The 22,179-nt window shown below is 39.2% G+C and overlaps 1 protein-coding gene across 2 annotated transcripts in view; it reads right to left on the reverse strand.

Moving 5' to 3' along the window:
• Positions 1–234: 234 nt before the first annotated feature.
• Positions 235–22,179, reverse strand: part of SPATS2L (spermatogenesis associated, serine-rich 2-like) — a 33,109-nt gene continuing 11,164 nt past the window's right edge. For both annotated transcript variants that reach the window (XM_010082087.1, XM_010082086.1), the window contains 5 exons: positions 10,022–10,080; positions 6,440–6,549; positions 5,803–5,905; positions 2,881–3,101; positions 235–1,675 (listed from right to left, as the gene is read on the reverse strand). In XM_010082087.1, the coding sequence (XP_010080389.1) occupies positions 1,277–1,675; positions 2,881–3,101; positions 5,803–5,905; positions 6,440–6,549; positions 10,022–10,080 (892 nt within the window). In that variant the 3' untranslated portion in view covers positions 235–1,276. The remainder of the gene's footprint in view (positions 1,676–2,880; positions 3,102–5,802; positions 5,906–6,439; positions 6,550–10,021; positions 10,081–22,179) is intronic.

The following is a 22,179-nucleotide window of genomic DNA, read 5'->3' on the forward strand; positions in this document are numbered from 1 at the left end:
GAGACCTTACTATGTTAAATAACAACTTATATTAAAAGTATGTCCAGGATGGAGGGGGCTCTCATGGGAAGCTTCTGTTCTGTGCACTTGTGGCATTAGAATCCAGCTAAAACCAAAAGCTGAGTCCAATCCAAACTCAGCGGAAGCTTCCCACTGATACCAGTTGAATTAAGCAAATACAATTTGCATAAGATCACAAAGGTTAGGCACTGCAAAGCAGCAAACACCAGAATATTTTAGAAAGAAGATTTTAATTTTTTGGAAGAAACAGGTTTTCTGAAATACAGCATCAGAACATTAAGACTAAGTAAGATTTTTATTTTAATAGAAAACTCGTAAGGATGTAGTATCTGCTCAAATATGTACCTCCACATTCTGCTGCATGTTGCTGTAACAAATTTATTAGTCATAGATCTCACTATAGACAGATGGTTCCTACAGCAAAAATATAGAAAAATAATTTGGATTCAAGTCTAGAACACCTGCAACTTTTCATGTGCAAAAAAATAAATCCAACTAGTCATAGAAAAGTGGCTGATAAGGATGGAGAATAGGGCTGTGCATCTGAATAGCCATGACTATATACATTCCAAACTTAAGAAATGAGCATTTTTCCTCAGCCTCATAAAAATAGTTTGTCAATGAAAAATACCAATGTGTAATACATTTAATACAATTCATACTTGAATTTAAAGATCTTGGATTATGGAATAATAAGCTAAAATCAAATGTACTGCTTTTTCAAATGTTCTTGTATATAACAATACTCTCTGTGTATACAGTGTGCATGCATGTACGTGTATACACGCACAGAAGGAAAGAAGTGTATAGAGATTTGCTGAAAAATTCTACAAGATTATCTGATTTCATTGCAGACCACAGCATACTGACTTCCTGGGATCCTTCTATCATAGGCTGCTCTAAAATACAATAACATTGACTGGTATAACCACATATCTACAACAGGTTTTTGCTATTATAAATTTAATTATAAATTTATTTTTCCAATCTAGATTTCATTTTTCTAAGAAGTAAATGCTGCTTTGGTAAGATTCTGTACTGTCATGACAAAATAACTGTGAACATATTGGGCAAAGCCTTGAAAGTAGGAATTAGTTTTGATAATCAGTAAGTTAACAAAGATACCAACAAGTTTTAAGCAGCAACAGATTTAAAATTACTATGTTCTGACTTATTTTCTTCACCAACAAGCATCTTGAGCAAGAAACTATGAATGAAGAGATTAAATTTCTCTGCCTTCCATCACCATGACATTTTAAGCCACCAAAGTCACAGCTGGCACTGAAAGAACAGTGGCGTCAGCAGAAACCTCCATCCTTGCAGGACATAAATTGCATTGGGACACCCTGCCAACACTGCCTTGGAAAGGCCTGTGATCTGCGGTGTCTGGTGTGGGATGCTTTCGTCGGGTCTTTTCTGAATGTGTCGGATTCTCTGTGGTCCTTGTAGTCATGGACTGCTCTTGATTTTTCATAGCTCCTTTATTTTTAGATCTGAAGCTGTTATGCTGCTGTCTTCTGTGTTCAGACCTGGAACCACTCTTTATATTATTTTGATCTGCCTCATTACTGGCACCTTGTGACTTAAGAGATCCATTGAGCCGGATGTTTTGGTGCTGTGGGTTGAATCTTCGTCTCTGGCTAGAAGGCCCATTCTACCCAGAAAGAAATTGGATAACTGTTAGGTTATCTGAATCCTTCCAGCAGGACAAGAAATACAGCAGTCAGAATTAACAAAAATTGAGAATAAAATTTTCAGTTTAACTAGGAGAAGGAAAACACTATACAGTTTTGATTGCTGCCTGAGCTCTCTTATAACATTTAAAAACTGAACTATGAGTAACATGCTACATCTGAGTAGCCTGGAAATATAGAAGGCAGGTTCACCACTGACGCTGAATTAACATCTTCCATGACTCAAGAGAATACAGAGAAGTGGATGAAATACTGGACATCTCAACAGCAGTAGTTAAGAAGCAGTAAAGAACTTGATACCGACTGATTTTTTCCAAAATCACAAAAATACCTTTCCGAGTAAAGTATTGTGTAAATACTACAGTAAGACTGCAGGAAAAACAGAAATTCACATGTAAATTAAAGTCAAGTTAAGAGTCCACATGGTGGGAGAGATATCCATTGTGCTATCTTGCTCAGAGGAAGCTTTGATCCTTAGTGGCTGAAGTGATCCTGAAGTGGCTGAACTGCTGTATTTGCATGACTGCCAGGGCAGCCGATTCCATACAGGCACTAACATTATGTAATGCTCCGCTGTTTCCCCGCAGGCACCTACTTGAGCCTAAAATCCCTACTGCGACAAAATTCAGATCATCTTCAGTGGCAGCTTTACCTAAGCACAACAGTACAAGGACATTCTAAGGTGCTCTTATAATGAAACAGTAACCAATATAGCACAATACTATAAACTGTGTTATACAGCTTCTGAAATAATATGCTTTTAAACCTGGTAGGATTCCACTTTCAAAGTCTATCTAATAATCATGCTTCAACAGCACATCAGCTGATCATTTGTCAAGGATCAGGAATAAATGTTTCTGCACCGTAGCATGTAGGGCAATTAACTGCTATGGAGGGTTTTTCTTTTTCAGTCTATTAATTGCCATTAGTCACTTCTGAACACCAGACAGCGGTCTTTGCTGGTATGGTATTTCTGGTATTTCCATTTTGTTCACACTGCCTTGAAAATGAAGCTGGAAAATATGTACTTGCATATTTTAATAGATCATTAATTAAATATACGAACTGAAAACAAGTATTTGATTTTGTATTAACAACTTTTAATACTGTCTATTTTTCAGAAATTTTAAAAAGAATTTAGTTTAGTTCGTAACTGGTTTCTTACCTGCTTATTTGTTGTGATTCCTTGGGAAGAAGATTCTGTAGGATTGGAAGAAAGGTGACTTTGTACTTTAGTGATGGCTGTTTTATTATCAGAGTTCTTGGCATTACTAGAGGACTTTCTGGTGTGCGCATTTTGCTTGCCAGTTGTTGCATGTGAGGTCATTGAAGACAGCACTGAACTACATGGTGTTCTTGAGGAATAGTTGTTCTTTGGATGAGAAACTATAAAAACAGTAGTCTGTGTTATCAATTAAATGATCAACATCTAAACATAAGGCTGTATTCTTACCCTGCTTACAGTTAATTTTGGTAGCATAATTCCAGCCTTAAATAAAGAAGTAAGCTAGATAACTAGGGTTGGAATCAAGCCACAGCATTTTACTTCTGTGAAACTGCCTCATAGTGAAGCACTTCTGGAGACAAAAGAGCCAATGTGGTGGAACCACACTAAAACTGGAAAGAGCCTGGCAGAAGGCTAGGCTTTGGTCATCCAAGGAAACTTCTCAAAATTTGTGGCACCCACTGGTTTGCTTGTGAACTTTCAACCAGTTAAGCTAAACTCCTGCTGTCAGGACTGCCCCAGGCACTGCTGTCCTATCAGTAATGCTCCTGATGAGAGTCATCAGGCAACAAAGGAAGAGTTTTCACGAGAAGGAAGTGAGTGGTATGCCAGTAACTCTCTTGACTGCTTGAGGTCAAAGGAAGTTGTGTCCGCAGACACCACATACTAAATTTGATTCCAAATTATTCTTTGATCATGGACAGCTGAAGAGCCTGACATTTGCTGTCTATATATGTACTACCTACAACCCAAGTAACAGCCATGAAAGCTTCCTTAGTATGTCTAAATATTTTTTACAAAGAAGAAGAAAAAAAGACTAGTACCTGTTGCTCATTCCTCTCTAAGGAGATGGTTAACAAAGGTTCTTCTGTACCATGGATATCTATAAAAACTGGAACTGAATGCAATACACTAATCCACTTCATGTAGATCCAAATAGATTGCTACACGTGGAAGCTCATATAAAAAATCCAGGTGCTTATAATAAAAATGTATTTTTAACAAAAAAAAAATGCACAAGGAAGGGGTACAACCCACCACGGGGCATTCTGGATATGTCAGTCCAATTATTTTTGTTTCTTCCTGTCTTTCATTGTGCGTATATGCTGCCTACCCTCTTCTCATGTTAGAACATGCTTTCCTTTGCACAAGCTCTGTGGTTTTGGTTATTGCTTTTGTTAAAGCCCTCAACAGGGGCTGTTCTTAGCTACAGGCCTGGTATAATCTCTATTTGAGGGGTCTTTGCAGCTCCTAGCAGTGTATAGGCCTCATTGTGAGATGCTCCAAACAGAAACATCTTTTGCACTGAAGAACTCTTATCAAAGACATGCCAACAGCATGAGTCGCTCATCTAAGGTCACTGAGGGCAGATGAGAGCTAAATTCTTCAGACAGCCAGTACACTATCAGTCATTTGTAAGATGGCACTGCTTCACCGCTAATAGCTGTTCTTTTAACTTGACTGACCTGATTTCAGCAGGTCTGCATCAAACCATGCTTACATAATGCTTTACTGAGATGAAGTATAAATAATTAACTTGCAGAATTAACTGCAGATGGAAGTTATTTAGGGAAGTAGTTCAATGAGTCTAAAAGAAATAGTCTATGGTTGTATCAATAGCAGCTGTTGGTTATATTAGTCATGATAATCTCTCCAGAATTTTTAATCTCTTAAGCTTCAGGGTATGAGATAGGGTCTATGAGGACTTGAACAACTAGATGCATTACTAGGAAGCTTATGCCTTCCTTTGAAACATCCTGTGTTGGCTTCAGTGAGAAACAGGATACAGGGTTAGAGGGATCTTCAAAGTATTATGCAAAAGCAATTTTTATGATCTAATGAATTAAACTGGTTATGACTCGAAGGAGTCAGTTCTTCAGCTATGCAGTCAGAAGATCATATTGGCAGCCTGTGTTGTTTTTTTTGTTGTTTGTTTTGTTTTTTTTGTTGTGGTTTTTTTTTGTATTGGCAGCCTGTGTTGTTTTTTTGTTTGTTTGTTTGTTTTGTTTTTTTTGTTGTGGGTTTTTTTTGTTTTTTTTTTTTGTTTTTGTTTTTGTTTTTTCCTTTTAATAGTAACTCCTTGAAAACATACTTATTTTTCTTTCTGAAATTGTTTTCCTTCTGACAAGATGCACTAGTTTGGTATTGTGTTAACAGTTTTTCTCCTGAGTGATGGTACTGATGGGGTATCACAGGACAGGGGATCATATGGGGCAAAGCATTATACCATTTGCTTTTTTGGGGGAAAAATCATGACAAACATGAGAAACAGGCTATCTTGTATTTTGCAGCAGGGACATGATACTTGGAGCAGAAAGTGAACCCGAATTTCCAAGAAGGGCAGATCATTTGGAAACAGGAACATTTGTGACTACCTTTAGCTCCTAAAAACCCAGGGAATGCTGTTAAAAAAGCTGGGGAGTTACTTCTTAGCAGGAGAGATCTGAATTGGTCTCATAATATTATGCTCACACAGAGAAGCTTCTGATTTACTAGTTATTCATTAATTACTGAATTTGAGTGTTCCCCAGAGCTGACTTTTATTTCCATGTGGAAATCATGTTAAGATGGAAAACTCCAACGGATCTGAGTAATACCTGCAAATCTCTGACGAAGAGGGCACTGTGCACATGCAGGTGGACTGTGCAGCACCTGTACAGTGAGTCTAACGCATTGCATACTGTAAAATTGACTTGTGCACGTTCGGCAACCCTGCCGCATCCAGATATACTGTTCATGTCAGGCTTGCTGCCTGACACATTCCAGCAGTACACGTGCTATTATTTCTGCCGACATTTCCTGAACAGGTCTGTGGGATACTATGTTCTGAGAACTCTGGTGTGAGAAATCACCAGCACTTACTTTCTCCACAGAGCTGAATTTGGGTCTTCAGCTGTTCTGTATCACAGGAAAATCGAGCAGACCTGCCCAGCTCTTCATCATATTTCCGTTCACTCACAAAGTGCTGCAAAAATACAGACAAGTTAACAGCAATTTACATTCTGAGCAAACGACTATGGATAGTACAGAAACCCATCAATACTTAAGTTCACTTTTAAGGCTCAGCAAACTCTTGACTCTGCCCTGTACGTGGGATCTCTATGCAGAACCAAGTATTTTCCCATCCTTACCAGAGTACATGTATCACAGCCCAGTGATGGGTGGATCACTCCCGCACTTGGACAGTGGGTCATTTCATCAAAGCATATGTGTTTGATCATTGAACCTGAAGCTATCAGGGTTACTTGTTAACTGGGTCTGCTAAACGATATACAAACAGCAAAACTCCCCCCTGCTCCACTTGTGAGGGGATAGCTGGCACTTCTCTGATAGTGTCTGCATACTGCTCAGAGGGGCTCTAATGATTTAAGAAGGTATGCTTTCCCCATGGAAAGCTAGTTACGCTTTGGCCCATAGCAAAAAAAAATGCTAACAGGACACCGCTTTCTTGGCATTTATGCAAACAGTTAAAATAGCCAAACAGAAGTGAATGCCTGACCTTAATTTCAGCCCTGAGTTCAGACAGTTGTGCTTCAGCCATCTGACTGGCTAGGTCTGTCAGTCTCTTCAGCTCCTCAGCTTTCTTCTGCCGAGCATTCAGGATTTCCACTGCCAAATACCAATAGTCAATAATTAACAGTAGGAAGGTAAATTGTGCTGTAATTCATTACTCTTTGGGCATTAACACTCTACATCACATGTGAGAAACATACACATCTCAGACCCCTGACTTCAACTGGACTTCCCCTATGCTGCTTGCACAGATTAAGTCAATCAGCATATTTAACTGAACTGTCTGATGTTGAAAAAGATCCAGAAATGGGATAGCTGGCAGAAAATCAAAGTTAAACCAATCCTTCATCATTTAGGCAAACAGGGGCAGAGACATGTTGTTTTGAGTTTTCCAGTGCTTTATTTTTATGCACAAAATCAGGGAGCCTTCCATGGAGACATGGAAAGAAGCATTACATGGAGTCAACAGCCTATTTCTGAAGACACATTTTATTTTCACAGGGGCATTTCAGTTCATCTGAAAAAAATCTGTTCATATAATGTTTATGTTAGAATCACTGGTATTTCAATTTTGCTTCCAAGTACAGAATGTACACAGTTGCCATTTCTACAGCAATGCAGAATTACAAAGGCCAGCAGTCTTTATGAAAAAATACTAAATATTCACTACTGCCCATCTTGTACATTTTATATAAGGAAGGAGTGAATAGTTACGTTCTTATAGGAAGAGATTAACCATGAACCACAAAGCAACAGCCCACTTACATGCAGGATAATATGACATTACAATTTTTGTGGAAAATTAAATATATGCAAACTCTATTACCTACATAGTGACTCAATGTAAAAGCAACAGCTGATTAATTGGCTGGTGGGATCAGCACTTATGGCAAAGAGGAAAGATAGTATCTAAATGTAAAATAATAACAATCATAGTCTTTTCTCTAGAGTTTATGCCTACAGGCAGGGTGAGCGGTAGTTGTTGTAAACTATCCTAAAGCCACAAACTCCATTACAGCTGTGGAGACTTTGGCTTCTTTGCCTTCTTTTGCCACAAACTTCCAGAGCAAACTTGGCGAGTGATCTAAACAGTTCATACTCTGTAATGACATTTTTAGGTGAGAATTAATGATATTTCATAGAGAGTGTGTTTCTCAACCCATTATAATTTATTTAATCAGATGTTTCTCAACCCATTATAATTTATTTAATCATAACTATCATCAAATCATAGAATAGTTTGGGTTAGAAAGGACCTCTAAAGGTCATCTAATCCAACCCCCTGCAATGAGCAGGGACATCTTTAATAAGATCGGGTTGCTCAGAGCCCCATCCAACCTGACCTGGAATGTTTCCAGGGATAGGGCATCTACCACCTCCCTGCACAACCTATTCCAGTGTTTCATAAAGTACAGCATGGTCCAGCAGGTGCAGGGAGACAGAACTGTGGCGGTACAGCTGTGTGGGAGCAACCAAACCATCTGATAGAGGAGCGTGTGTCACACAGGGCAGGGAAGGCAGAGGGTGGGTACTTCCCCTCTTGGTAAATCTACGCCTACATTATTATGCTCAGAACAGGTGTGGATCTACCTCTCTAGCTGATCTTTTAATTTCATTTTTGTGGAATAAGGTCTACAGGTCTGAGAAACTTTTATCAGATTAAATGAACAGTTTACTAGCTGTTTTTATTTGTCCAATAGTTCTACTTTATTGCTTATTCTAGGTAATGCTAATATTGTTTCTCCTCAAGGTGAGCATCCCCTTTGCTGAAGTGACTGTCCAAACCATATACTCTCATCTCATACTGGCACTTATCTCTGCATAAGATGCCAGCCAAATACCAATTTAAAAAAAAACCCTGAAATTATCATATTTGGTAAATTACCAGTATTGACAGTAAGAGTAAGATTACCCACGTTAAAAAGTCCTCCAGTGCAGCAAAGAGATGTGAAAATAAATAATAATGTAAACCTTGGTTAGCATGTTACAGTCCTACAACAACTTTCTGCCTAAAGTTCTGAAGGCACTTTACAAGCCTACAACAGCCTTGAGAGACAGCAGAAACTACACTGTTAAAGACAGGTACAGGGGCCATCCAGTGTCATTTGTGGAGGTGGCATGAAAGCAGGGAAATAGAACCTGCTGTGTGCAAATGCAGCACTTTGCGTGCCTGTAGATAAGCATTAGGTTTACTTTCCACAAAATTTACTACTATACCTGGCAAAGATTAATAAAGGGGCCCTAGGATAGCATCAGCCCTGGATAGTGGATTTCCAAAACATGTTTTTGTTCATGCAGTTAGGGCTTAGATCCATGCCTGCTGATAGCAATGGAAATTTTACCATTAGCTTTCTTGGGCGTGAGTGCGTGCCTTGTAGTGGATTATGGCTACCTGGTCTCTGCAGGTAATCAAAAAGCTGCTGATATGTTTCTATCCACAACTCCTCCTCAGAATAACACAGAACTCCAAATCCACATCTATTTCACGTTAGTTAGAACATAACAGAAAAGTTAACATATAAAATTACAAACACAAACTAATGCCAATCTTTGCTGTAACAACTCATACCTTTTCGTTTCCACACATATACAACTACAAGAGACTTAGCTAGCAATGGAGGATTTAGAATATTTTAAAAAAAATTAGTATACGTTTGTGAACTAAGTAAGAGTTCTAAATGCAAATTAAGCATTCAAGAATGCTACACATATTTGTGACCCTCCTTGGAAGGACCTCAAGTTCACAAATCAATAAAAGGATTGTATGCATACATAGCAGTGATATTTTCATCTGCCAGACAAAGTATCATTCTAACAATACTGTGGTTATTCTTCAGTTTCTTGCTTAGTGCTCTCTAGTGAAACACATCCCCTTGATTGCTGAGCCATGAATACTGTATCTCAGATGGGGTATAAAACAAATATTGTGGTGTCCTAATACATGGCTTATCTTTTTTTTTTTCCCCAAACCAGAATACATACATACCTTACCTATGCAAAAAACAAAGACAACGTGAAATCTGAAATCAGATCAACTCCCACAGATTATTAAGAAAACAGATACTCGTAAACAACTAGTTTTTTATTTTTTTATTGTTCTAATTCATAAGCTTGATCACTATCCCTAAAGCTATGCAAGGCCACACAATAACCTATTCTCCTAATAATTTCCAATATTCTAACTCATAAATATAATATAAGCAAGTAGTGATTAAGAAATGAAAATGAAGTAATTGACAAACCATAGAAATAAGAAAAAAAAAAAAAAAAAAAGAAGAGTGGCCAGAAAGCTCTGATAAGTAAGTAGAAGGAATAAATAATTTAAATCTATCTTATAGGAACTTTTGATTTACATTAATTTCATAATAATAAAATTTTGATGCACAATCCTTACAGACTGAAGCTATACAGAAACTAATCTGGGACATCAAAGGCTTGATTATATACATATACAATGAAAGATGTTGGAATGCTACTAACCAAATTTATGTACTGTGTAATTTTCTGTCAAACAAAACAAATGTTTCCATGACTATTCCAAAAGTTTCCTACATATTTTTTTACTTACTGGCTTCTTCTTTAACTTTATCAATTTCTGCCATTAATGACACTTCTTTGTCTACGATGCTAAAAAAGAAAAAAAGAAAGAAAAAACCCACAGTTTAATCCATGCTAGAATTCCATCAAAATCAAAAGCTGTAACTACACAAAGACTTCTGATCTTAGTTATGGACAGTTTTGAAATTAATAAGACTTAAAAAAATGGAAGCTGAAGAAACAGCTAGGAAAGCTGACTACAAAAAATTAGTGATAATCAGTGTATGCTGATTTGCACAAACATCTCATTGGCCTGTCCATGTGTCTGCACAGATGCAGAAGTCACTCTGATTTACCTCTTCAGCACTGCCTGGGCACAGCAGTCCTCAAATGACTAAACAGTCTCTTTCCTAATTAAGCCAGACATACCATTGCTGCTACCCAGATTAATACAGCTTAGCTGTCAGTGCGATATTAAGAATAAAACAGAATTAAAGCCATGTGGAAAGAGGTCCTTCTCTTCCTTAAATAGAGATATTCTTGCGAGGTATGCCAGGGTAAACAAGAAAATGGTTTGTGATGTAAATAAGCACTAACATATCTCCATAACAGAGGTCAGCTTCCTTGCCCCCCATTCCTTCCAGGACCGCAAAGGTGTGGTTCCACTTTTAAGTGGTCTCATGTGCCTCTCCTTTCACACATCTCTGGTGCGCAATCTCTGACAGTGCTTTTAAACTGTCAAAAGTGCAGACTGATCAGGAGGGTCTACTGAGAGCAGAGAGTGGGTCTGGTAAATTGTTCACATCATCAACTCAGCAACATTGCTCAGTCAAACACCACCACTGCAGAATGCTCTCCAGTGGATAGTGCTCTGCTGTGCTACTCTATTTTCCCCTCACTAGATTATTCTCAGTCAGGTTCATGTTTCATAAACACCACCAATGTTAATGTTTATGTTTGCACAAGCAAGTAAACTCCAGCAGCGGGAGGGAAAATTGCAGAAAGGTCAAACACCAGGAGTAAATCCAGGCACGCACTCAAAGGAAGTGGAGCTGTCAACCCTTTCAGTAAAATAATCCTTAAACGTAAGCTTTTGTACCCAGTGAAGACAGAGAGTTACATGTGAACTAACTTCCATCAGAGGGAAGACATCATAGAAAACTCCAGAACAAAACATTTGTCTAGGAGGCTGTTAGCAAGAAAGGAAAGATCCCGCAGAGCTCAGTGGGCAGCAACCAAAGACAGAAGACTTACAGAGGAGGGAAGGACTGTTAACTAAAATAGGGAAATATTAGAGAGCAGGTAGCGTGGGGAACACATGGCAGATAAACAGTTTTACTGAACCAGAAATTTACCAGCTAGAGTGTGTTCAAGTGCCATGCAGCCTTCCTTGAAATCTTCCCATAAATTAACCAAGCTCATGCAGGAGCTTTGCAACACAAGTTCTGCAGAGTCCTGCCCTCAGCTTTTGCCAGTCAACCATGCCACCTTTAGAGGAGGGGAGGCTACTACCTTCACGCTGCTTTGCAATAGCCAACAAGAGGGACAGAGGCAGTTTGGCTGATGGTAAATGATGCAGCAAGACAATAAAATTTCAGTACAACACATTTTTCTGTTTCATATATATAAACAGGACTAAAAATATTGTTTTGGCCTGCCAGATCAATTTAGTGTGACCTACACACCAGAGGAAATAAAACAGCAAGGCTTTTTTTACGGTATAGCAAGTCAGTTAAGAGGCATACTCTTACAATGAAAGGACACACTTGTTCCAGTTGGTCCTCAATATTCTCCAGGCATAAGCATTAAGCTAGGACTCCAGATTAGGCAGGTGATGATTCCAGTTTGCCTATCTAAATAGCAATAGCTTTTCAGAATTAATCTATTCTCAATTAGCTTTTGTAACTACATGGTATAATAAACTTCCTTTGCTTTCACAGCAGGTGGCTGAATTAGTGTTGTAAGTTTTCACCTGTTTCTACCCTCCACAAAAAAAGAGATTTTAATGGTCTTTAGTATTTTCTGCTAAATTTGAAAAATCTGCACTTTTCCAACTTTTCGTGTCTCTGTTACAAAAGCACCTCCCTAGTGTACTATGTAGGCCATATAAACATACACTTTTGGCTTGAAAAAATATTCAAGCAACAAGCTCACAAAAGCAGAGCTCATCAGAACTCTCTTTTGGCCCAGTTAATTTCATCACTGTTTTCTCCCCACTCCAACAACTGATCCTTGCTAAACTGCTTGGCCCCTGACATTTTATTTTGATGCCAAATAAAAACACTTTTAATACCAGAATGAGAACAAGGCCATAGCAGTCCTACATTTATCATATTTTATAGGCAGATCTTATCTGTTACTAAACAATTTTCCACTCCTATTGTTTTAGTGTTGTCTTTGATGAACACTTCAGGAAACCGTTTGGATGTTGTAGTACTAGAGGCCAAGACTGATAAATGCGACGGAGAACAACCACCTGAGTACTTCCCTGTACCTACAAACTAACACTGGGAAAACTAAAGAATAAAACAAGTGATCGGTGCCCTTCTCGATATGAGACGAGTTAATGCAATAAACTAGGTTTCTTTAATCAACAAATGGAGTTGCCCTTACCTGAAGACAATGCAGCTGTAATAACTTATACCATCTGAGGACATAGACTCTCTCTCGACAAAAAGAAAGGGACGTACTAATTCTCATCTGGAAGCATACAGCCACATTTCTCATCTTGGAAATCATGAGCTACCATATGTCATGCAGCAGTGAGAGAATTTAATGGTTCTTTAGGAATGTCATACGCCAACTGGTGCTAGGAAATGCTACATTTCTTCTTAGTTCACATAAGGGTCAATTATTAAGGAAACAGAGTAGGAATCAATTTAATTCCTTCTAGTCACATAGAGCACTTCAGTGCAAACCTGATGAACTCCTCCTCCATCAAGAACCGAGCAAAGTTATAAACAAAATGACAGAGAGAAAGCTGTAAATCTGTATTGGAAAAAAAAAAAAAAAGACAAAACACAAAGCAAATACAAAAAGAAAACTAAATGCTAAAAGAGACAGGAGAAAGGACAAGAACACCACGGAAAAATCAATGGATCAATTCTTGTCTCTTGATCCTGCTACGGTCCCACTGTTTTCACATAAAGCTCAGAGAGCCACTTAAGATGAACAGCTTCTTAACTCATGACAAGTTTAACTGGCTTTAATGTATCTTCTAGAATAATCATCAATAGGATGACCATGAGCAGACCGCAGTGCTAGCATTATTGAGAACTCCTCAAAGCTTGGCTCAGCAATGCCTCCTGGGAATGCATTTTCTTTCAATGTTTTTTAGTGTCTACTTGATAACAAAATGTTATATCAAGCTGGCACACTCCAATGCACAGCCTGCAGTCTCGGGTGTGCTGTGGAGAACTGGATACTAAGTGCTAGAAGAACCTTCTATACACTCACATCTCACCAGATTTGAGCTCTAGCAGATCAAGGAACAGAAGGCGTTTCAGATCTAAAGACATGTCAGGGAAAATCTTCTGCTAATTCCTTCCTCTCTAGTTATGCTGTTTCTTTTGGATCTTATCTACAAATGGTAGGAACCAGGGTTAAAATAATAAACAAGCTTCTTTATCTGAGGTTGTGGAGAGGCCATACCCTTGTTAATTTTTTCTGATTACTCTAAGCACTAACATTCGATCAGGCTTTAGCCATTCCTTCTCCTTCTCTCCAACATCAGCACCTGCACATATTCTATACTGAGTACATTCCATATACCATTTGAGACTCTTGCGACAAACACAACTCAGCACCACCACTTCCCTGTCTGAATGCACCTGAATCCATGCCCTAATCATCCATCCATACGATCCCCTTCTGTAGTAGCATTTGTCAGTTCTGCTAAAGGTGTACAGGTTTTTACAATACATTTATAATACTGGAGCAAATACTGGGACTCAGACCCCCTCTCCCATTGACCAGGCTCAAGGACAGAGCTGAATGAAGTGAGTCTTATACTCCATGACTGATGATGGAGCCAAAACCGAGTAACACTGCTACCTCTTTCTCTTCTGTCTCTCTTTGCAACACCTCTCTTCTGCAAGGCCTGATTCAGTTCTTTTCTTACCCCACACTTTTTCAGGATCAGGGCATAAACATCTTGGTCAAATGGACTGTACTTATGCCTTAGACTTACGCAGGCTGGCAGAAATCAAACCAGTACACAATGGGAAATTATGCTGACAGCTGCCTCATTTCACAGTTTCATACTCAGAATAAATTCTGAATTTGTTAATGTCAGATTCTGAATTTGTTCTGACATTAGTGGAAACAAATTTATCTTCCTCTAGTTTACTGCATGAAATTTAGTGCTTCCACAGTGAAAAATAAAATATATTTTCAATCAGTTGCAATACCTGAGAATCTAACTGAAATGATTAAAGTTATTAGTTATTATCAGAAAAGCTCCTTCAGACTGCCAGGCTGGCTGATTTACAGCTTTACTGATGAGAATCAGAAGGGTTCAAGGTGACCAAAGTCTTCTCTTTCTTTCTGTCTCTTCTAAGCAGTATGATAAACCTATTGTGACTGAAGAGATGGGGAAATAAAAAGACCAAGCTGACATGCAGGCAAACATGCTGACACAACTCACAAAGATAAACTACAGCTGCATGGCACAGAGGTTACTTTTAAAAATACAATTTGTGAGTCCTTTCAAAACCCTGTTAAACCCCTAAAAATGCTAATTTTCTCCTTTGAGATGTTTAATAAGCTTCACTCTCCTGTGAACTAGCTTTGTGCATAGTTTGAGAAGGAATGTTGTTTTGGAAACTGAGGAAGACACTATCAGCTGTGACATTCTGAATGACTGGAATAAGGCTCTTCGTCTGGAAGGAGGAAAGAGCTATTCTTTCATGGGCACCCTCTCTGGGGTCTTGTAATGGGTTTACCCTTGGCTGGGAGCCAATCCTGCACAAGCCTGTTCACTCACCCTCCCCCTTCCTGAGGATGGGCGAGAGAATTAAAGGGGTAAAGGAAAAAAAGGACTTGTGGGTTGAGGTAAGAACAATTTAATAACTAAACTACAATAATATTGTAAATAATACTATATACAAATGAGTGATACACAGTGACACTGCCCCCCCACCTGCAAGGCTCAGCCTGTTCCCAGCTAACGATCCTGGAGCAGGGAGAGTCCCGAAACTGCACTCATGAAATGGAGACAACAGTCCGAGCGTCCCAGACCCAGAGCTGACTGAGGTGAGGGGGAAGGCCTTGGGAGAGGGTCCACCTGGAGCAAGGTGACCCAGAGCAAAAGAGATCTGGAACAAAAAGGGACGAGCTTGTGGAAGGTCCTTACCTATATACTGGGCATGACGTGTATGTTGTGGAATAGATTATTAGCCACTTTGGGTCTCAATCCTGAACCCAAGATCAAATCCTGGGCTAGTAACTGGGGCTCTGCTCCCTCCCAGCTTCTCCTGTTTGCAGAAAGCCAGAGAAGCTGAAAGACCTTGTCAGCCACATAAACATCACTCTTTATCAGCTTTCTTCTGAGCATAAATCCAAAACACAGCCTCTTGATAGTTATTATGAAGAAAGTTAACTGTGTCTCAGCTTAATTCAGGACAAGTCTGCTTCAGCAGATGAGATGCTGGAACACAAATTGAGTCCTTTTTCATGAGGAAGGGTGTTAGTTGTGGGACACTGCTGAGTCTGACAGCTTAGGCTTCAAAAAAATACAACACACCATTCTCCAGTGACTTTGCTTGGTCAGCAGCTTTTGGAACAGACACCAGTAGCTCCTTAAAGTTATGCTGGTTAACAATCTGCTGACAAACTCAAGCAACGTTTGAGGGACATTAGTACTGTCACTGTCTCTGCTATATCTGAGCTAACATGCAAATTCATAAAATAATCCCAATAAGCTCAATGCTGGTCTTTAAGCATTATGCCTTATTTCATATACATATTTCCCTTCTAGCACGAACATATTTGATCCACGGGTGGGGTGAAAAGACAACTGGTAAGAACCTCTAAACCAATTGTGTATTTCACAACAGAATCCCCCACCTCAATCCAAAAACCGTAACTGTCCCAGTCAAACTTTCAGCACAAGGAACGAGAATGACATGATGAGAATGTAAATGTAAAGCCCAATAACCTGTAATGGGTGATTACAAGCTTTATAGGATTACTGAATAGCCATGCCATTTTGTAATTGGAGAGATGATATTTCCAAGTTTTCTTTATATTAATAAACCTGTAGGAAAAGCTGTTGTTACATTATGAATGTTGCAATGTCTCAGTAAATTATATTCTTCCAGTATTAGCTCAATAGTATTTAAATATTCATGGTGCTTGAAGGTTGTTATTTGATCAGTGTATTACCATATGCACAATGTTTACATGGCAAACCAGATTACATGAATTTTCATTCTGATCACAAATACAGTCTGACAATAAGCAGATAAACAAGAGACGGGATAAATCAATTTCACTGAAATCCTTCCCTCTGCAGTGTACCACCTGGTAAAAGTAAAAATGCCTGAAGGCTTACAGTTATTCAAGTTTATTTTGTGTTATTCTTTGTCTACCTTCAATAATATTGCTCTCTTTAGCAGCCAGCTAGCACACTGGGGCCTGGTAAACCTATCAAAAGAAAACTGCAAGATCTCTTTACCAACAATTACAAATTTATTGCCTGATCACAAAAACTTGTTTAAGCTGAAAACTGACATGGAAAACCTTTTCCTGAAACAACACTTCTAAATTGTATTTATTAAGAAATGAAGGCATCACCTCAGAATTTGGCAGAGTTTTAACAACTGTGAGCATGAGCTGTACAACGGCTTGTTAGCATCATGCACATTTTTACATAAATTTGTGAAGTGTTTCTTTCCTATTTGAATCTCAGTTCTAATCCAACTACTGAGGTAGCTGAGTATCTTCCTTGCTTTATATATTTTAGCCTAAACACACTCTGGCAAAGTTGAAGACTGGTCCCTGTTCTTGGGCTCCTGCTACAGAGGAGAGGTAACTTTCCCTGAAGCATTCCAGAAAGTGGCCACAACGAAAGGAGATGAGTCTTTGGTCTAACACCTGTTGAATTTTTTTGATATAGTTATTCCCCATATGTGTTTAATAAGTTAGATTTCTCCTTAGTCTTTAACAATGAGATCAGAAAGGATATATTAACTTTTAATCCACAACGACGTACACAAAAGCAACAATCTACCTGCATGGCCCCAGAAAGCACATGTGCTTGTGTTTTACTAAGGATGACAAACACACCTATGAATGACTGGGAGGGAAGAGGAGAGGCACAAGGTTATAAAATATGACTAACGGGCTAGAAGTGTAATCCACCTTTGGATTTCTCCTCTGTAACCTGTCTTTGCAAGTTTAGTGAAATATACAGGGATGAAGCAAGTATCTGGAAAAGACAAAGGGGCCAGAAGCATGACAGTATGTATCTCTCGCTGAAACCTAACCCCTCCCAATTTCATTAGCTCCATCTGTGCTCTCCACTAATACACAACAGTAATCCCAAACTGCTGAAGGTCACGAGAAGAGAGCCCCTCTCCCAGTGCTGCAGCTCTGCAGGCAAGTAGCCAGCCTGAGGCCAGAGCTACTCAGTCAGGTCCTGCCAGACCTCCCAGGCAGCAGGGGCAGGGCCCAGGGGCCTTAATAAAAGCACTGGTCTTCGAAGGCACCTGAAAGCCTGAGGAAACCTAAATGCTTGGGAGACTTTTCCTTCTCTGCACTGGCAAAGTTATGGACTGGATCATGCGACCGATGGGCAAACAAATATCAGAACAAACTGCAAGAGGATTTGAAAATCTTTACTTTATAGACACAAGGACTACCAAAGGTCAGCCGGCAGATAGACACAGACAGAAAGCTATTGAGGACTGTCTGGAAACACAGAGAGAAACAGCACAGGAACTCTGTTTAGTGTAAAGCAATACCAGTCCTGGCCTTTCCAGCCATCTGCCTGTGCTCTAAACTACGACATTGCTAGCAGAGACATGCAGCTCTTCATCTGGTGTCTCTGATGCTGGGCTTTGGGGAAACAGAAAACCATCATCTTTACAGTTTGCCAAGCAGGGGTCCTAGAAAGGCGATTACTGTGTTCACTCTTCAACTGTGAGCACTGGCAGTGTTGCTAATCACCCAGCATGGAGGTAGCACAGACACAATTATATTCCCTTAAATGGCATCTTTCCCCCTTCAACCACTCCTCTGCTTTGATTTTAACTTAGGAAACAAATGAAAAACTGCTTTATCTTCCCCAAATATACAGTACATGCTTCCTAGTTGTTCCTTGAATGTATCTTAATATATTTTAAAAATTGTTAGTTTTGCCAAAATCCATTTTTCCAGCTTTACATCAGAGTCAATTTTTTACCCAGCCTACGGTAGAGCTTTGAAATGCTTTTTGTTCACTCTAGAAATCATTGACTGTGTTAATTTTCAGGCTCTTTATAAAGCATTGGACATACTCATATGTTTGAGATGCAAAGAGTAGATGAGGCTTGTCTTTCTTTGGTCCAGTTCCGCACACAGTGTAATTAAACCTGGCCCTCACTATTTTCTACAGACTATTTTCCATTCGTGGTTGGAAGCAGACCGTATGGACAAGTACCAGATGTTTCCTTTTAGTTCTCCATATGACTGTACAGATGCCTAATATGTGAAAATTATTTTCTGGCAAGAGGTGTTATGAGGAACTGTGGCTCCTTTTGTGCTCTACACATTAGACTCAAATTTCCTGGGGCTCTCTTTTTATCCCCAAGATCATTATTCACTCTCTTGGTGGAAAAGTGAGAACACAATTACAGCATACAGGTTTTAACCTTGGCAACAAATGTCTCAAGCGCACTCTAGTGAGCGGGGAGTTCATCTAGCTTTTTTGACCTTCCCCTGCAACTTAAGCACTATTTGGTATTCTTCTGTTCCTTGCCCTACACTACTGTGAGACATGGCTACGCTCTGACATGTCCAAGCAATAAGTGGAGCAGCTTATGTTCTCACTCATGCAGAGATACTCCTGATAACCACACACCAAAGCTGGATGCAATGAGGAGAAACACCGTCTCAGGGAGTACTGTTAGAAGGATCTTCCTCATAACTTTCAAGTGCACGTGAGTCCCATTAACAGTGCCCTTCAGCTTGCTCTGCCCAGTGCTCTCACAGCCTTGGGGAAAAGCAATGTCATAGAAAGCCTTGCAAGAGCAGGGGTGATGAGAATGCTAGGTCACAGCAGAAGTAGAATCCACATGAGACTGCAAAAGACTTCCCACAGAGTGGGACAAAGTGCCATGCCTGGTCCAGTCCATGGTCTGTGAAATGCTCATGTCTCCTGGCATAAGAAGCACTGTGTAAAAGTCACTATCACTTGTTCTGAGCATGCAGAGAATTACTCCAGTTGGCAGGAACTCCTGGAGATCTCTGAGAAAGAGAAAGTAAGACTACTGCGGTGTTTTTAAAAAAGCATCTCTCCGGGATGGTTTTTTGGCCCCATTTCATTAAAAAGTTAAATCTGGAAGCAAGTACTGCATTGTTTTTCCCAGAATGTACAGGTGTTCACAGCACACCTGCTCCAAACTACTCCCTTTTTTAGATCGTGGGAGGGTGGTATGCACTGTTTTGCCAGATAGGTGACTTTTTAAATAGCAGCACAGTACTGACTGAGCGTGTTCAGGAGTAACTTCTCTTCATCAGTTAGGTCAAGCTGTGAAATACTGAGCCAGACAGAGATATGACTTCCAGTAGCAACTATCACCCAACAGTTTCTGCTGCTAAAAGGAAAAGTTCTTGTAAATCTTTGTGCTGAAGCTTTCAGGACATCTTAGGCCACATTTGCTATCCATTTATCTCCATAATAATGGTTTCATGTGCTGCCTGGAGGTAGAAGGAAGATATATTATCTTATCTTTGCACTTTTTAATCCTTTCTGTGACTGATAAAATCATAACAAGATACAAAAATATTTATTAAGAAGTCCAAAAGATTACTGATTCTTGAAAAACATGATTTTGATAGTAAATGCAAAAAGAAGGACACAAAAAGGGTCTTTTAGCCTATTGCCAAAGGAAGAAAAAGAAAAACCCAAGAGAGACAACAGAAAGTAGTATGTGTTTCAGCATTCAGCTGCAACACAAGATTAAAGCTTCTTACCTCACTTAGCTTCACTAAAATCCCTTAGATAGTGACAGCTACGTGTAACAGGAACCAGTTAAGCTCCCATCTAGGTTACGGTATTGAGTCCCTTCAAGTATTCCCTGCAGTTCTGATCACAGACATCACTTAGTTGCTGTTCTATCTTTACCTGTTGTACATCTCAACCAGCCCACACTCCAGCAGCAACTGGGAGAAGAACTTGCAAAAAGCTTTGGAATCACTATAACAAAGATGACCAGACGTCATTGTCGTGCCTTTGCTTTTGGTTACTCCATAGCACTCTGGGAGCAACAGTTTAGTTGAATTGCTTCATTTTCCCTTGACAGACAAGTTGACTGTGCCACAACGAAATTCCCATGCCCAAGGAGGGTGATAAATATGCAAGAGGCTGAGTGCTCAGTTAATTACTTTATCCTCTTGATACCACTAGCGATGCTTGGTTCAACGTTGAAGCAAGGAAACTGCCATGTAAATAACACAAACTAACCCTTTCAGCCCAGGAATATGATGTATCGACTGTATGAGGTCTGAAGCTCTGTGTGTCACAGGTTCTGGTGATTTCTACTGAAATCCAGTCATTTTAGCATTAGGCAATAAACTGGAGTGGTGTTCAAGCTACAGCATGAATACATGAAAAGTGAAAAATTTCAGTTCTGAATTTACTAATATAGTGCCTCCGCCCTCATTCTTAGATCATGAGAGTTCTAAGCCTGTTCCATGACCAGAATGACTATCATTTAAAGAGTGAATTGACTGTGACTGCCTGCAAACAAGATTAGACATGTGACATGATATATTTTTAACACTTATAAAAATAATTTGAGGGAGAACTACACAGCAAATGAGACCCAACTATAAGTTTACTCAGAGAAAAGGTCTGAGCCTTCTTAGCAGAAACCATAAACATTTTGTAAGTTTTCTAAAATCTTCTGAAAACACCTCTGAGAACTGCCGAAAAAAGGTGCAAGAGGTTGACGAACTTCACTTATTTTTTCTATACCAATAATGTAATTACTGCACTTTAGTTCATAAGCAAACATCACTATACTGGCTCCAGAGCACTCCTGACAACCATATGCAGTTTAGTACAACTGGTAATCACAGCCCACTCTCACTGGAGTACAGGGACAGAAACAAAGCTCTCCCTGCTAGACAGTAAGGGACACCGGTGGCTCAGTGCATCAGAATCTTCCACAAAACCAGCTCAGTAACACTTGGACTTTCCGCTCATACAGCAGTGGAGCCCCAGTGGCACTGAAGTCGCTTTAGATGCATCATTGAAGACAATGAATACACCACTGAGGTCCAGAGTTAAACTTCTGACAATACTACACTATGTTAATAAGATATGCTCATAGAAGTACTGACAAATATTGTGGACAAATTACAGGTGAAAGGTTTTCATACTCTTCTGTGATTTATAACCCAATCTTGTACATTTTAATATAATTTCTTCTGTTTACTGCAACACTGTATAAAACAGGTTTTATATGGCATCTATGCCTAACAAAAGGCTGAGTAAAACTCAAACCAAAAAATATTTTTCTAGGACAAGTATATACAAAATATACAACTTGCTACTACAGCAATTATTTTCTGCTACAAATTTTCTAAAGGCGTAGACATATATACTGAAATCAGGAATAACCGAAATCGTAATGGAAAAAAAATTTAGAAAAATAAAGAGATAAAAGAATGAGGAAAAAGAAGGAACTAGAGATGAGAACTGGGAATGAAATGGTGGATGGGAAAATTAGGAGAAAACATGAGGAAAAGGAAAAAAAAAAAAAAAGAATGGCGGGATAAGTGGCAAAGATGGGAAATGAACTGGGAAATGGACTATATTCCAAAAGATAAGATCAAAAAAGAAGTATAGAAAGAAGAGATTTAAAGAAGGTAAAAGAGGCTTCAGAAAACCCCATAGACAGGATTTTTGGAAAAGCTTTATTTTGCTCAGATATGCAGACACTGAACTTGATACAAAAGAATTGTGTCAAGATGGATCACTTA

Source organism: Pterocles gutturalis, unplaced genomic scaffold (genome assembly GCF_000699245.1).
Source record: "Pterocles gutturalis isolate BGI_N339 unplaced genomic scaffold, ASM69924v1 scaffold12589, whole genome shotgun sequence".
Classification (NCBI taxonomy): domain Eukaryota; kingdom Metazoa; phylum Chordata; class Aves; order Pterocliformes; family Pteroclidae; genus Pterocles; species Pterocles gutturalis.